General features: G+C 34.2%; 1 protein-coding gene across 2 annotated transcripts in view; it reads right to left on the bottom strand.

Moving 5' to 3' along the window:
• USP34 (ubiquitin specific peptidase 34) overlaps positions 1-16158 on the bottom strand; it is a 243433-nt gene that overhangs the window by 24829 nt on the left and 202446 nt on the right. For both annotated transcript variants that reach the window (XM_087436699.1, XM_087436700.1), the window contains 11 exons: positions 15942-16022; positions 14108-14193; positions 13552-13720; positions 13374-13448; positions 12092-12243; positions 8579-8627; positions 8392-8496; positions 8270-8314; positions 7398-7502; positions 6151-6298; positions 764-1398 (listed from right to left, as the gene is read on the bottom strand). In XM_087436699.1, coding sequence (XP_087292825.1) covers positions 764-1398; positions 6151-6298; positions 7398-7502; positions 8270-8314; positions 8392-8496; positions 8579-8627; positions 12092-12243; positions 13374-13448; positions 13552-13720; positions 14108-14193; positions 15942-16022 — 1650 coding nt within the window. The remainder of the gene's footprint in view (positions 1-763; positions 1399-6150; positions 6299-7397; positions 7503-8269; positions 8315-8391; positions 8497-8578; positions 8628-12091; positions 12244-13373; positions 13449-13551; positions 13721-14107; positions 14194-15941; positions 16023-16158) is intronic.

The following is a 16158-nucleotide window of genomic DNA, read 5'->3' as shown; positions in this document are numbered from 1 at the left end:
ATGTTTAATGTCTTGGAAAAGCTCCTACTCCTCCACTCTCCACCACCTCCCATTTAGCAAACAGCTTCTCCTACTGTCAGTGTGTGGCCTCTGGATTGACAACAGCTTGAAAAAAGGTTCTGCACTCTCCTTCAACCCCCTTCCCAGATTTATACCCTCTTGGTGTAATCCTGAATTTACAACAGAGAGTAAGAGGCAACAGTGAAAAGAAATATCCAGGAATGATAGTCTTACATGAAGGGGGAAAAATTAAACATGAAACCTACAAATAGTCTGCAGAGAAAAGGGATCAGATTTAGACTGCATATATGTGTATTCTGACAGACCCCTCAACCATTTCATTCACTTGAATGTAGTGTGAGAAAAAATAGGAATACTACAGCTAAGATAATCTGGCTCACATCTTAGCATATCACGTAGATCTTGATAATAAATACTTAAATAGTAAATACTCACTTCCCTAAAACTGTACCACAAAGCAGACTTTTTTCATTAGGTACATGTAAAAGACATATTTACAAAACACAAATTAAAATAGATAAGTTCCATTAAAGGTAAAATTTCAACATCAACCTAGCAAAAACTACCCACATAACTTATCAATTTTATAACAATATAGCATTTTATACATGTATTTAAGGAAAAAAAGACATGTTAACTCCTTAAGAAAGTTTCCATATTTTGTCACACTTCCCATAGGGGAAAAACAGGTATTTCCAATCAATTTGAGGATACAGATATAAGAGTTATCAATTTTACTCACTCCAGGGTATTGGCTGGCATGTGGTGTAAGATTCTTAAAGGCCCACTGGATGTTCTGGTGAGAAGCCAGCTGTCGTGTGAATGCAGGAGACTGCTCACAGCAGAGCCTCAGAATGCCGTAGTAGGCAGGCAGCATCCCGCGGTTAAAAAGCACCACATCCTGATCATCATGGTCAGCAAGGATGTAATTGAAGGCAATGTTCTTGGTTACCACTGGGTTCTGAACAATAAGGCGGATATTCTCTGGACAGTCAGCACACACATTGTACCAAAATGAAAGCAAAGCCTGTTTATTGTGATTTGTAGCTATTGCTGGCTCAGAAAGTTTAGGCTGGAAAAGGTTCCACAAATCCATGAAATATGTGGAAAACATCAGCTTCTCAGTTTTGGAAATTAAACAGTAAGTCATAAAGCTAAAATAGGGCACTAGCTTTGTAGTGCCATGAACAGCAGCATCAACATAAAGTTTGGCTCTTGAGAGCAAACCAAGGAGCACGTTGTAGACCTGATGTAGGACTACTGTTGTGTCTGGACTGAGTGGAAGGTCACGGGTTGGGATGTGCAAAGACCTTGTTGACCGGAACATCTGGCGGAATGAATTGCTTGGTATAAGGGACACCAGAAGATAAGCTGCAGCTATAAAATGTAAAACAAAACTGTCAGATCCTTACAAGATATAAAAGAGACTGAAGAGCAGTCATTAAACACAAAGCCACTCTTCCCTTTGAAAAATTAAAATGAATAAAAATTAAGGACATGAACATCTCTTTTAATATCTTTCTGCTCTACCATTGGCCCCACAGAAAGATCCCAAGGAATGATGAAACAGATGCCTTCTATTCTGTCACTGTTATTTTTAAAGTCACGACAACAATCACATTAGCAAGAAACAGTCTTAAACCTCTTTTGTTTAGCTTTCCCAAGATGTAGAATTTCTCCACTTATTTTATCATTTCATTTCTCTTCAGGAAATAATATGGTTTAACAGGAAGAATACAGCATTTGGAGCCAGAAGTCCTACATAAGGCTATCAGACATGGTCAAATCATTTAATATTTTAGGGTCTTAGTATTTTTCTTCTCTATAAATAATGTAAGTTATTTTGTAATAATTTTCAGATAATGGTAAAATGTAGTTTTCAGATAATGGTAAAATGTACTTAAGTTATAAAGAGAGAATGAGATCTATCTGAAAGTCCTTTGTAATATATAAGATTATATATATGCTGATTATAGAACTTTGGAAAATCTTTAGATGTCTTCTAGGCTAACCCTGCACACAAAGAAAGAATGCCTCCTTCAACATATCTGAAAAATATTATTAAGCCTATGCTATAATTCTGAGAGGTTAATGACTCATAAGTTGAGTCCATCTGTAAAAGCAGTTACTACCAGCATGGCATTGAGCTAGGTACTTTACAAATATTATCTCATTTAATCCTCACAATCATCCTGGAGGTAGGTGATGTTATACTGGAAAATCTGAATCTTGGAGAAGCAAAGACCAAGGTCACACAGATAAAGAAGTGAAGCCCAGATTCGGCCTTGGGAAACGATGATGATGATGATGATGATGACGACAATAATGATAATGGTAAAACAATAACAACAACAACAAGAATTGCTAACATTTATCAAATGTTTACTATTTAACAACATAACTTTATGTAGTAGGTACTACTTCTATTATCCCCACTTTCACTCAGCCTTAAAACAGTAAGACTACCCCATATTACACAGCTAGTGGCAGAGCTGGAATTCAAATCCAGATTGTCAGACTCATGAGCTAATGCTCCTAACAACATTCACTACAGAGTCTCCTCAAGGCCTCCAATGCTTCAGTTTAACAGTTTTCAATACACTTACCAATTCTGTCTCCCACTATTCTACTTATAATTTGATAATTTCCATTGTACTGCCAAAGCAAATAAAGTTAGGGTTTCTAAAATTAATTGTAATCTATTTCACAGATTAATTTCAAATTAAACTTTATTCCTGCACAACACTCCATTTCTACATACTCCTTCCTTTATATATTGCTCTGGTGAGTGTCTGTTTTCAGTTAGGCTCAATTTGTATGTGTTTCAAATATAAGAACTTGGCATGTAGGTGTCATCCTGATCGATTTTTATATAAAACCGCAATTGAGAAAAGTAATTTGTGATTAAAAAAACTTATTCAGTTTAAGTTATATACTTTTACCCCAACATTTTATTATGAAAAATTTTCAAACACAATGAAAGATTGAAAAAATTCTATTAAACACCCATAGATCGACAAATTATACAAGTAACATTTTGCATTGCTTTATCACACATCTAACCATCTATTTATTTCTATAAAAGCTATTTGCTTTTAAATAAAAAATAAGTTCTGCTAGGGAGAAAAACACAACTTTTTAATTATGTTTATCATTGAGAATAATTAGGAAGATCAATATGGAAGAACAGATCATCTTGCCAAAAACTGCCTTGCTTAAGAGTCCGAGTCTAGTTTTATATTATAGAGAACTTAGAACAAATCTACTTCCATTTCTGTATGGCAACTCCTCAACTATTTTAAGACACTTGTCTCCATTTTTCTTCTTTTCTCTAGATTAAACATTCTTAGTCATTCCTTAACATTGTTTTGTAGGATTTAAAATCATTTCTCTGTAGCTTTTCTGCTATACATGTCACTCTAATTCTTATTCTAAGTTATATTCATTCTATTCAAATATTTGGGTCCTTTTTTTCAAGTTATATCAAAAGCACTTTTTCATATTACTACATTCTCCACTACTATAATTTCTAAATGATGCATTATAACCATTTATTTTCTAATTCAACATCCAGTCTTTAATATTTCATACCTATAAAGAATGCTGTTGGGCATCCATATATTGGATGACTTATAGTGGAATCCTTGAAATGGTATTACTGAGTTAAAAAGGGCAAAAAAAAAATTTTTTTTTTTAATTTTTTATTTAGTTATTTTATTTTCCCCCCCAAAGCCCCAGTAAATAGTTGTATGTCATAGCTGCACATCCTTCTAGTTGCTGTATGTGGGACGCGGCCTCAGCATGGCCAGAGAAGCAGTGTGTCGGTGCGCGTCCGGGATCCGAGCCCAGGCCGCCAGCAGCCAAGCGTATGCACTTCACCGCTAAGCCACGGGGCCGGCCCGGGCAAAAAATTTTTAAGCATCTTGGTACATACTGCTAAATTGCCTTTCATAGGTAATATTAAGTTACAATGTGATTGCAATGTATGAGAATGCCTCAGCACTGTCATGAATACTAGGTATACTAGCTGGCTAAAAAATCTTTTTTTTTTTGGTTCAGCTAGGTTTTCATTATTTCTTGATCAAGAGTGAGGACACAAATGCCAATCAACATACATATCAGCTCTTACAAATATCCCATCACTGTGGAGTCAACTAAACTGGCAGGAAAAACAAGCCTATTAGTATTACCAATGCTAATCCATGTGTACCTACCACTAAAAGGTGTTTTTCCCAAATAAGCCTTTTATTTTAGAATAGGTAGAACAGACAGTTCCCATACAGCCGTCTCCCCATTTCCCCTATTGTTAACATCTATTATTACTTTGGTACATTTGTTGTGATAAGGAACCAACACTGGCACATTACTACTAATTAAACTCCACACTTCAGATATCAACAGTTTTGCCCTAATGTTCTTTTGTTTGGCTCTAGGATCTCATCTGGAACACATCACATTTTTTTTTTAAATAATTTTATTTATTTTTTTCCCCCCAAAGCCCCAGTAGATAGTTGTATGTCATAGTTGCACATCCTTCCAGTTGCTGTATGTGGGATGCGGCCTCAGCATGGCCAGAGAAGCAGTGTGTCGGTGCGCGCCTGGGATCCAAACCCGGGCCGCTAACAGCGGAGTGCGCGCATTAACCACTAAGCCACGGGGCCGGCCCTGGAACATAACATTTAATTGTTATGTCTCCTTAAGCTCTTCTTGGCCGTGACAGTTTCTCAGACTTTCCTTGCTTTTGATGACCTTGATAATTCTGAGGAGTTCTGGTCAGGTATTTTTGTACAATTATAGAACTCAACTCCCAAATTGAGTTTGTCTGATGTTTACCACGGTTAGACTTAGATTATGGGTTTTCGGGAGGAAGACCACACACGTCAAGTGCCTTTTGCATCACATTATATCAAGGGTACGTGCTATCAACATGACTTATGTTAACCTTAATCACCTGAGTTAATGTTTGTCAAGTTTCTTCACTTAAAATTATTTTCCCCACCCCCATACTCTACTCTTTGAAAGTAAGTCACTAAGCTCACTAAGCTAAGGGCTGGGGAGTTATGTGCCACCTCTATGGGGGGAGGAGGTACATAAATTATTTGGAATACTTCTGTATGCGAGATTTGTCTTTTCTCCATTTATTTATTCAATCGTTTATTTATATCAGTATGGACTCATGGATATTTATTTTATACTTTGGTTTATAATCCAGTGCTACATTATTTTTTAGTCAAATTGTTCCAGCTTTGGCCATTGAGAGTGTTTTCAAGTTAGTAATATGTCCCTTTGACATAACGCCATGATTTTGTTTTATGATTACATCTTTACTTTCTGATTCTATAAGATGCTCCAGACTCATCCTGTATACTCCCTGCCCTAGTCCTAGTATCAGCCATTTCTCCAAGGAGCTGTGATTTGTCTTATTGAAGAATGGTGTTTAGAAACAGAGATCTGGGTATTTGATGTGTTTGTTGCTACTGGAGTGTTAAGCCCTCTCAGGAGATAGCTAGAAAAATATGATTTTAATGATTAAATTTAATGATTAAAGAAATTTTAAAAATTACTTTGATTTTTGTTTGAATACTATCAAAAAAGAACATATTCTACATTTATTTACCAGCAATTTTCTATTCTGTGAGGTTATCTATTTTTGGTATTTGTCCTTCTGTCTTCCAAGATCGTTATTTCCTTCCAGCCTGTGTACAATAAAGGTGCCTATCATTTAACTCCCATAATTTCAGTGAAAATTTTCTCTCAGCTTGTTTTATGTCTTCATTGTTACTTTACTCTTAGCCTTCTCAAGTTACTTTCAAGCTAGAATTTTCTGACTCTTTACTCTCTCCACTAATGCTGATCATGCTTGGTCACTCTATCAAGCAAGGAGACAAAAATGACAGTGGTATTGATGTCACCCAAGAAAGGACATAGTTTCCTCTCCTTAAAAAAACCAAAAACACTATAGATATTTGTAAGACATTGTCATAGGTTTCCAAACACTAATATTATATCTCCAAGAGCCTTTTGCGTTATACAACAATGGACATATTGTGGTCACCTTAAAAACAAAACAAAAAAACAAAACTTGGAACAACAACAAATGGTTTGTTAAATTCTGAATATTTAACTTACAAGTCCTGACTCTAGGGTAATTGTGAGCCAAAAGAAACCGCTCAACCCAGTTTTCCATATTCTGTAGGACCCAGCTGTGTGCCAGTTTATTTCGGGGTGTCTGCACTGCCAACCAATCCAGACACTGAGAAGGATTGTATTCAATTACCTGTAAATGAAATGACAAGAACAGAATATAAGGCCAACTGAATGAGCAGTTACTTTTTTACTTATTTTTGGTATATGCCATTAAACACTTAAAGCCAAAATAGTTTTTTGAAAACTAGAGCCTAGAAGTTTCACCCATGTTTTTTTCCATTCTTAAAAGCTACTTACTTTTATCACCAGGAAATATTCAGGAAAATTTGTCATTAGTTTACAAAATAAAATTAAAATAACCAAGGACTCTAACACAGAACCAATAAGAGAACCCAAGGACTTTTAGGTCTTAAGTCTATAAATTTATTTACAAGTGCTTTTAATTCTCTAAAGTTTCTCATCTTTACTTTATTTACTGCTTGCCCCATCTGCTACTGTAAGAGAATAAAACTAAGCTCACTGCACTGCTGGGGAGATTTTTTTCATGGGAAAAGGGAATCTTAGAAATCTAGAGCAGGGGTTGGAAAACTATGGCTTACAAGCCAACTTTTGTGACTTGCCCGTTTCTGTTTTTATTTGAACACAGCCATACCCATTAATTTATGTATTGTCTATGGCTGGTTTTATGCTAAAACAGCAGTTGAATGGTTCCAACAGAGACCATATGGCCCACAAAGCCTAAAACATTTATTTTCTGGCCTGGTAGAGAAAAAGTTTGTTGACTCCAGGTCTAGAGAGTGGGCTTTTCCAACACTCAATAAGGAGAAATTTTGCGACCTCAGTAGTAACCTTCTGGAAGAAAGGAAGTGGTTGGTGCTTCCTCTACCATTTCTGTCAACTGCTGAAAATACTTGGTTTATATTTCTAGGGCATCTATCACTTAATGGAATCTTTTTTGAGGGTAGGGGAATGAGAACCTTGGAGTGGCTGAAGGCTGTTTTATGACTCTAAGAGAAGGTCTTTAAACATCTGGGAAACTAGCCAAGAACTCTTTTTCTCCCCCAGACATTCTGACTAAAGCATCTCTTCTTCCCTTGATCTGTGATTTAACTGAAACCATTTTGGGTTACCCAAGTAAGAAGAAACTGGTACTTAAAATGATAGTGATTGTATTAGAAAAATAAAGTCTTCAGAAAAATAAATACTAAAACATCTGCTGCAAGAGTTACCTCCCATATCCTCTGCAGAATGTAAGATGCAAAGGGAGGCATTCCTGGAGGTCCACCAGCAAACTCCATTAGCATAGTCAACAATTTAAAGAAAGGATTGGCTGCCTGTAAGACACATACATGACTGTGTATTTACATCTATTTGAACCCATCTCTTTCATCAGAAAAGAAACATGTACAACTCTTCTACATATCACATTTAAATCTGCTGTGTTAGGTTAGCAGAACTCACTACTCCTGCATATGAACTTGAACTATCATAAAGCAGCAGGATCAGCTAGAAAGTCAATTGTGTGGGAGCCACATGTAACAGAAAACATGTATTTTTCTGGATGTCGGTTTGGGAAAAAAAAAACAAAACTTTTGTTAATGAGACAACCATGTTTATAGGAAAATTTAGATTAAAAGTTTCCAACCTTTGATCTCTGAGGTATAATTTATATTACTATTTGACATGTATCATTAAAGTAGCTGTAACATTTCCATTTTACAAAAACACTTTTGTACAATACTGTATTCTATCTTCCACATATTTCTCCACCTTTTCAGAGTTCTGGTTAGTCTACTTTTTTCTTGCGCACAGTTCCGATATGTGCTTCAAACCGAACAATTTTAAAAGTTAGTATCTAGGTGGCGCTCCAATATATTGAACTTACATGTAAATTTATATTTAATTGGAAATATCACCTTTGTGATAATAAGACATGAAGAGGTAATTCAGTTTATTCACGTTACATACTTAAAAATAGGTTATCGTGTTGTAAGGGGAAACTTCGATAAATTTTTTTTTCAGGAATAATTAGGGTTCATTTGGAAGCACTGTCAGTGCTGAGAGTAGTTTTAAAAACATCAATTAACAAACGTCTACATACCTCAGGAGTCAATTTTGCTATTGATGTGAAAAGCATAGATACAATCTAAAACAGAAAAAGGAAAATTTCAGAATATTCTTTTAAAAGTTACCAAAAAATGTTAAGATTTTCTCAGTACTTACATGTTCTGCAAGTCGATTATTGTATCGACATAGACTGAAAATCAGATTACAAGTTTGTCTTATATTGATGCCATCACGAATATGTTGAAACAAGAAGGGAAATCCCTGTTAAAACCAAAAGTTGTTCATTTAGGAACTGTTATTATTTTTGCAACTATAAAATGGTCTAATATAGAGAAGGTATTACCTTTCCTCCTGTTAATGCTGCCATGTCAGTCTGTGATAATGTCAAATGCCTGAAAGAAAACATTAGTGAAAATAAGTTTTTATTCCTCTGTACTATTTTATAGCTATTTGCATTATGACAGGTATCAAAATTGTCAATTCAATTACAACTGTACCAAGCCACCATCATAAAATGATTTTTGAACTTTCTGCTAGCTGGACTTGCTTGCTAAATGTCTTTTAGACAATTTTTCAAGATTCCAGGATTGGTATATGGAAGCCCAATACTTTATTTCTATTCTTTATTTCTTTATTCCATTCTTTATTTCTTCTCAACATTTTGGTATATAATGCTAAGGTAGGTTTAATTTAGAGAGCTTTTTTTGACATGAGAACCTTCAAAACAAAAATGAACTTCTAAGAAATACTAGAGAGTTTCACTTTCCAGTTCAAAATTACAGTGTTTTTCTTTTTTAACTTATTATAGAAAATTTCAGACACATACAAAAATAGAGCATTGTAAGTATGCCATCACTCAGTTTCAAATGACCAATTCATGGTCAGTCTTGTTTCATTTGTACCTCCTACTCATTCAAAATGGACTATTCTGAAGAAATTCCAGATAATTTATCATTTAATACATAAATCTCAGTATGTATCTCTAACAGATAAATTTAAAAAACATAACCACACTATTATTCACATCTATAGAAAATCAACAATTCTTTACTATCATACAATATCCAGCCAGTGTACAATTTCCTCAAGGTTCTAAAAAATTTTTTTATAATTAGTTTGTTTGAATCAGGATCCAAATAAAGTCCTCTGTTGCAACTAGTTGAAACGTCTTTTAAATCTCTTTTAGACTATTGGCTTCCCCTCCGATTTTGTTTTTATCTTGCAATTGATCTGTTGAAGAAAGCAGGTGGCTTGTCCTGTAGAATTTCCCACATTTCCATTTTGCTGACTGTATCCTTGTGGTGGTGTTTTAACATGTTCCTCTGTCCCCATATTTCCTGTAAACTGGTAGTTAGATCTACAGACTTGAGCAGATCTAGGTTTGACTTTTTAATCAAGAACACTTTATAGGTGGTGGTGTGGACTTTCATCAGGAGGTACACAATGAAAAGTTGTTACTCTTTTTCTAATCTTTTCAGCCAATGATGATCATTTCCTGGTATAATTCCTGCAGGTAAGATAAATGCTTGATATTGTTCTTTTATTAATAAGTTCCCAAAATTATGATTTGGTTTCCTAATATACTCCAAACATTGCCAGTAAGTTTTTTAAACTTTGTTTGTAGGTTCATTATGAATTCATGGATTGAAACATCTGTGATGTGTTTTAGTCCACTTATACTTATTCTTACTATTACTGATGATTAGGATGTCCAATCTATGACCAGTAGAAACCTCCTTACGTTGGCTCTTGAGTCCTTTTAACATGACCTCAGTAGTCTCTGATAGCCTCGTTTTCCAAAATGACAAAATGTTCCAGGCTTCCCATTCATTTCTTGCCCAAGACCTGGAATCGGCCATTTTTCTAAGGAACCGTGAATTTTTTCAGTGAGAAATGATATCTAGAGACTATAACCTAGATGCCAGGGGCACTCATTGATTCTGGGTTGGATAAGATTTCTAGCACTTTTCAGAAAATAGAGGTATGTAATACAGTTTTTGTTTGCTTAAGACAAAATACACCATGAAGTCTGATACTTCCAGATTCAAATTTAGTTGAAAAAAAACTGCATAAAAGCCCTACAATTTTATATTTGTATTTCTTTTTTCTTTTGCCAAAAATTTTGGTTTCTATTGACATTACCAATTATTTATTTGCTTCATTCTATAATATATAGAGTTTCAGAATAATAATTCTATTTATACTAACAATATAATTAGTAAAAAAGTTTAGGATAATTTTATAATTCTTTTTCTCCTTCATGTACATCCCACTAGGAATTTATACTTAATGTGCTCTAAAATCACTTTAATTAATTCCTCTCCAATGGCTATGGCCACCAGCTCAATATATAGTTAGGTTCACTTATTTCACTCTGCTTTTGATTTTTAGGGATTGCATTTTTAAATTAATTAATTAATAATTATATAAAACATTTACATGATTCAAAAGTTAAATCTAAAAAACAAAACAATGTACACTCAAAGAAGTCAAGCTTTCATTCCTGTCCTCTCCAGCCTGTTTTTCCCAAGCCCAACCATAGCAAACTTTTTTTGAAGTTTTTGATTTAGTCTTCAGTTTTAAAAAAATACCATCAATTCTTGTTATTTGTAGTATTTATGTTCTATAAAGTGCTGCAAACTCCAAATAAGTGACTACTGAACCACTGTTTACAGGGGGAAATACAGAGTTAGGTTCCTGTGAGCGTCTGGTCACAACATTTTGGTCAACTAATCAACAGGTTACTTTGTTTTATGTGTGTTTCTGTTTAAAGATACCTTATTTAATATATATTATTGATTCATTAGCATTGAACTCACAAATAGCACTATAACTTATACCCGAATGAAGCTTATCGAACACGTGTTCTTTTCTCCCTAAGGCACATTATGGCCATCTTGAGCTTAGGAACACTAGATAGCTCTTAGCACTATGCTTGGGAGCCATTTTAAACAGCCAAATCACAACAAAAAGCATAAACGTGAAAAATGTGGCATATACTATGAAAAGGATATTTGTTTACAACATGAGAACTGAAAGAAGGTAGAGTGTCACCACGTTTGACCTCAGCTGGGCAAGTGTGTATCAGGCAACTCAAATTTTTTGCCACTTCGCACATGTACATTCTGCAGTCCACTAATGACCATAAAAGCTCCACGAGTACTGATTTTGGGTTTACAAATAAATTTTAGTAAGTAGGTGAATTTGCAAATAGGAGATGCATGAAATGATAAGGATTGGTTGTACACATCCATACATACACACACACACACACACACACACACACACACACACTCTCCCATAGCTTCCCCTTTCTTAAAAAGTAGCATACTATATACACTTTTCTCCACCTTGCTTTTTTCACTCAGTAATATTTATCCTCAAGATTTCTCCACGGTAGTACAGATATATTCCATATTTCCTTTTTTTCACCTATGGAGTCCTCTATTGAGTGGATGCCCTGCTTTTTCAACTAGTCCCCTCTTGGTGGACATTTCCAGTGTTTACTATTACAAACACTGTTTCAACAAACAGCATTGCACATACATCTTTCTATATTTTGGAGACAGGTTGCTAGAAGCCGAGTTGCTAGGTTAAAGGATGAATGCACATATAATTTTGCTAGATATTTTACTGTATATTTCTTCAATGTATATTTCTAACATGACTCAGAGGCAAAGTAAGAGTTTGGTACAAAGGATTGAAATACTTAGGCTACAAGAGTGGATGAATAGTGGTGTTATTATTTAAAAGGAATTACGTAACAAAAGCTGCTGAGATAATAGTGGTAAAACAATTATGTAATAGGAATAAAATCAAACATGCTTTAAGCATTTTGAATGCTGAAACATTTCACCTTTCTGAGCGAGATTGTTCAACCAAAAGAGCAACTAAAGCTATCATTTTTTCAAGGGCAGCTGGCCTGTATTTTTCTTCTGCCAGAGAGAGGATATCTTCTTCCTCCTCCTCTTCTTCCCCTTCTTCCTCTGACAACACTTCAACTTGAGGCTACAGCAGAACAAAATTCAATTTTAATATGATATTAGTTTTAATATTATCTTGAGAGCAAATAACTTGATTGTTTTATATAACTATCCAAGGTAGATGGTGGCAGGAGCATGTATCATGAAAAATAACCACTCAAAGGCCTAACCGTAACTTTAAAAGTCTAAACCACATTCAGGACTTAATTTTAGACTTAATAGGCAGAACTGTAAAAAACAATGATTCTCACTACTGTGTCTATTTACCTTACCTAATGGGATAAATCTTTTAATAACTTCTTTTTTCCTATAGGCAAGCCCCTTAGAAGATAAATCAGGATCAAAATTTATGAGTATGATAAAACAGTATTTCCTGTTTAATAAAAATGCCAGTTATACAAATTAAAGCAGCAGTTTTCAGATCATCCAAATAGTAGTATTTCTAAGAGATATTCACTTGGGCTTTGAAATGCGAGACTGAAAAGATTTTATGATCTATCAAAACAAAAGAAAAGCAGTCTAAACAGGCAGCTATATAGGCTGGAATTAGATAATAACAGTTCATATTCTGAGAAGCATTACAGCATAGTGCTTAATAGTTTAGCTCAGGATTCTGACCAAGGATCAAAGCCCAACTTATTGTGATCTAAAACAAGTTACTTCTGTATGCCTCAAGTTCCTTATGGAGATAAACCTACCTCTTAGGGTTGCAATAAGGATTAAATAAGATAGTACAAATAGAGCATTCAATCTAACGTGGCATTACAGACAACACAAAATTCATGTAATACTTTAATATTATGAATAGACCAGCTACTTAAATGTTTGGAAGACTCTGACAAACATAATAGCAAAGGGCTTAAAAAATACAGCCAACAAAAATGGTCACCCAAACAACACGCTATTGATAGGACCTCAAGGTAGATGGTGGCCATTTTGCTTAAATTTATTTGCTTTGTTCCAGGGCCTTACTAGTGAAATTTATTACTTGATTGTTCTGTTTCTTCTCTTGCTGTATCCATTAAAAATATCAACCTAACTTAGACCCTTAAAATTATACGTAATATCAGGGCTAGAAGGGACTTTAAAGGGTTCTAATATCTAATGACTTTCCATGGCCTCTAAATTAGTGATATGAGACAGAATTGTACTTACATTTTCAGGCCCTTTGGTTCCCATGTAAAAATGTACCATTGTAGATATGGCTTGCAATGAAAGCAAAAACTGGCTCTAAAAATGAAAATATTAATTTAAAAATATAAAATAAAACAATTAAGTTTTAAATAGTAAAAACAGGTACATAATCCCAGAAATAAACAAGATATAGCCTCACCTCTTCTTCACCCATTTTGGCAAATTCATAAAGGAAGGCAAAATACTCTGTAAGATGTTTACTGTGAGGTTTTACACCATGTTCCATAATTAATAACAGAGTTCTCACAAATCGAGTGACACATGAACGACTGCCAATATCTTCTACTGAGGCATCCATATCATCTGATCTGAAAACACAATTTAATATATCTTAGAGAAAGTATGAAATCTGGGGATAGATATTCTGGAAAGAGGAATATTTTTAAAAACCTGCATTTACCTCTTTCATCTTTGTAATAATGAATACCAATCACAATAATATAAGTAGATGGATTTCAATTATTGTGTCTGGCTAAAATAAATCAATCCAAACAAAAAAACTAAGTCATGAAGTTATTTGTAGAGGATGTTAAGGATGCACTTAATTAAAAATAAAAGTTTTCTCTTCTTGATATGTATTATTACAGATTATTTTTAAATAGAAGAACCTAATTTCAGTGTGGATATTTAAAAATACTTTGTAGGTAGATCATCAAAAAGCTTAAAAATAACATGTTCATAAGGTACTTCTTTACCCATCTTCCATTCCTGGCTGTAGATAGAGATGAGCATGCACAGGTCTAAGTCTCTGAATCACATGGATACACAAACGCTGAAACATCTATAAATGAAAAGATATAACAATCTAAGAGTGAACTCACATCAAGTAAGATACTGAAAAATTAACACGATTCAAAATTCTCTGCCATCCAATTATATTTTTGTCCCCAGATTATCTTTTGACATTCTAAAGCTTTCCTGGAGCCTCAACTACAGACTGAAGATATAAGGCAAAGTTAACTTGAAAAACAATATTTAGTTTTATAATAAGGGAAAAAACAACAACGAACTATTCGTTTCAGTAATAGAGATTACCAAAAACAAAGCTTCACAAAACCCTCTTAACTAGTGGAGACAGAGAAAAGAAAATTTAGCATCCATCTCTTTCAGGAGAGTAGAGCGGGGCTTATCAGAGAAGGAGCTGCTTATCAATGCCTAAGAGAAGGAATGTGATTTAAGTTTATCTAAAAGAAACACAGATTAAAAATGGCTGGGGATTCTCTAAATAAGATATATAAATGGCCAATAAGCACATGAAAAAATGTTCAATATCATTAATTATTAGGGAAATGCAAACCAAAACCACAATGGGATACTATTTCACATCGATTAGGATGGCTAACATCAGAAACACAGTAACAAATGTTGAAGAAGATGTAGTGAAAATGGAACCCTCATCGATTGCTGGTGGGAATGTAAACTGGTGCAGACATCATGAAAAATAGTTTGGTAGTTCCTAAAAATGTTAAACATGGAGTGATCATATGACCCAACAATTCCATTCCTAGGTATATAAAAAAGTGAAAAAATATGTCCATACAAATATTTGTACACAAATGTTCATAGCAGCATTACTCAAAACAGCCAAAAAGTGGAAACATCCCAAATGCTCATCACCTGCTGAACGAATAAACAAAATTTGGTATATATCCATTCAATGGAATATTATTTGGCAATAAAAAGAAATGAAATACGGATACACACTACAACACGGATAAACCTCGAAAACATTGTTAAATCAAAGAAGCCAGTCATAAAAGACCACATACTGTATGATTCCATTTATATGAAATGGTCAGAATAGGCAAATCCAGAGAGACTGAAAGATTAGTGGTTGCCAGGCACTGGAGATAAAGGGCAGGATAAAACGAGGAGTGACTGCTAATATGTATGGGGTCTCTTTTTGAGGTGTTTTAAATTAGATAGATGATGGTGGCACAAATTTGGGAATATACTAAAAACCACTAAATTTTACACTTTGAAAGATTTTGGCGAATTTTATGGTATAACAATTATGTCTCAATAATAACTGGAAAGTGGCATATTTCAGATTAAATTTTTGGTTTTGTGGCATAAGTGAATATAAAGTAATATTTACATTTTCCTTGTCTAATTTTTCCAATGATGTAAGGAAAACAAATTGATTCATGTGACAGTTCACAATCTGTCACAGAAATGAGTTACACACTCTTCATTTAACTTTCAAGGCTATTACAGTACCCTACCATGGTCAGAATATCTAAGGATCTGAAAAAGAATCAGCACAACTCATGAAACAGCCAGAGTAGGATCTGAGAGAAGAGGTGGTTATAGCTATCTTCATATAACCAGGAAACGTGAATGATTTTAATCACTTGATTGAAATCATAGCTGATTTGCCAAAAGAGGCTGGTGAAAACAATAGCAAAATGACTTTCATGTTAAGAGTTTTATTTTTTCAAACTACTTTCAATCCTGGGTAAGACACATTCACAGGCAAATTTAGAATAATTAACTTGAAAGTCAATTCTTTTTCAAATTTTTTCTTACCTGTCTCACAATTTGATTAGGGCACTTAATTAGTATCTGCATTGGCCACCAGTCATCATCAGCCATGCGGTCCAAAAACCACTGTAAGAAAATAGTGATTTTAACATTCAATCAATACTTGTTAAATGGGATAAAAATTACATAAGGATTTTACTTCTAGTCAGTGTTTCAATTATTTTAAGTTCTTACCAAAACAGATTCTTCAATTGTTAGAAAG

This window comes from Ceratotherium simum, chromosome 11 (assembly GCF_057802395.1).
Source record: "Ceratotherium simum simum isolate JZ-2026a chromosome 11, ASM5780239v1, whole genome shotgun sequence".
NCBI classification, from domain to species: Eukaryota; Metazoa; Chordata; class Mammalia; order Perissodactyla; family Rhinocerotidae; genus Ceratotherium; species Ceratotherium simum.
Note: the sequence above shows the minus strand (reverse complement) of the source record. Positions and strands in the feature narration are given on the sequence as shown.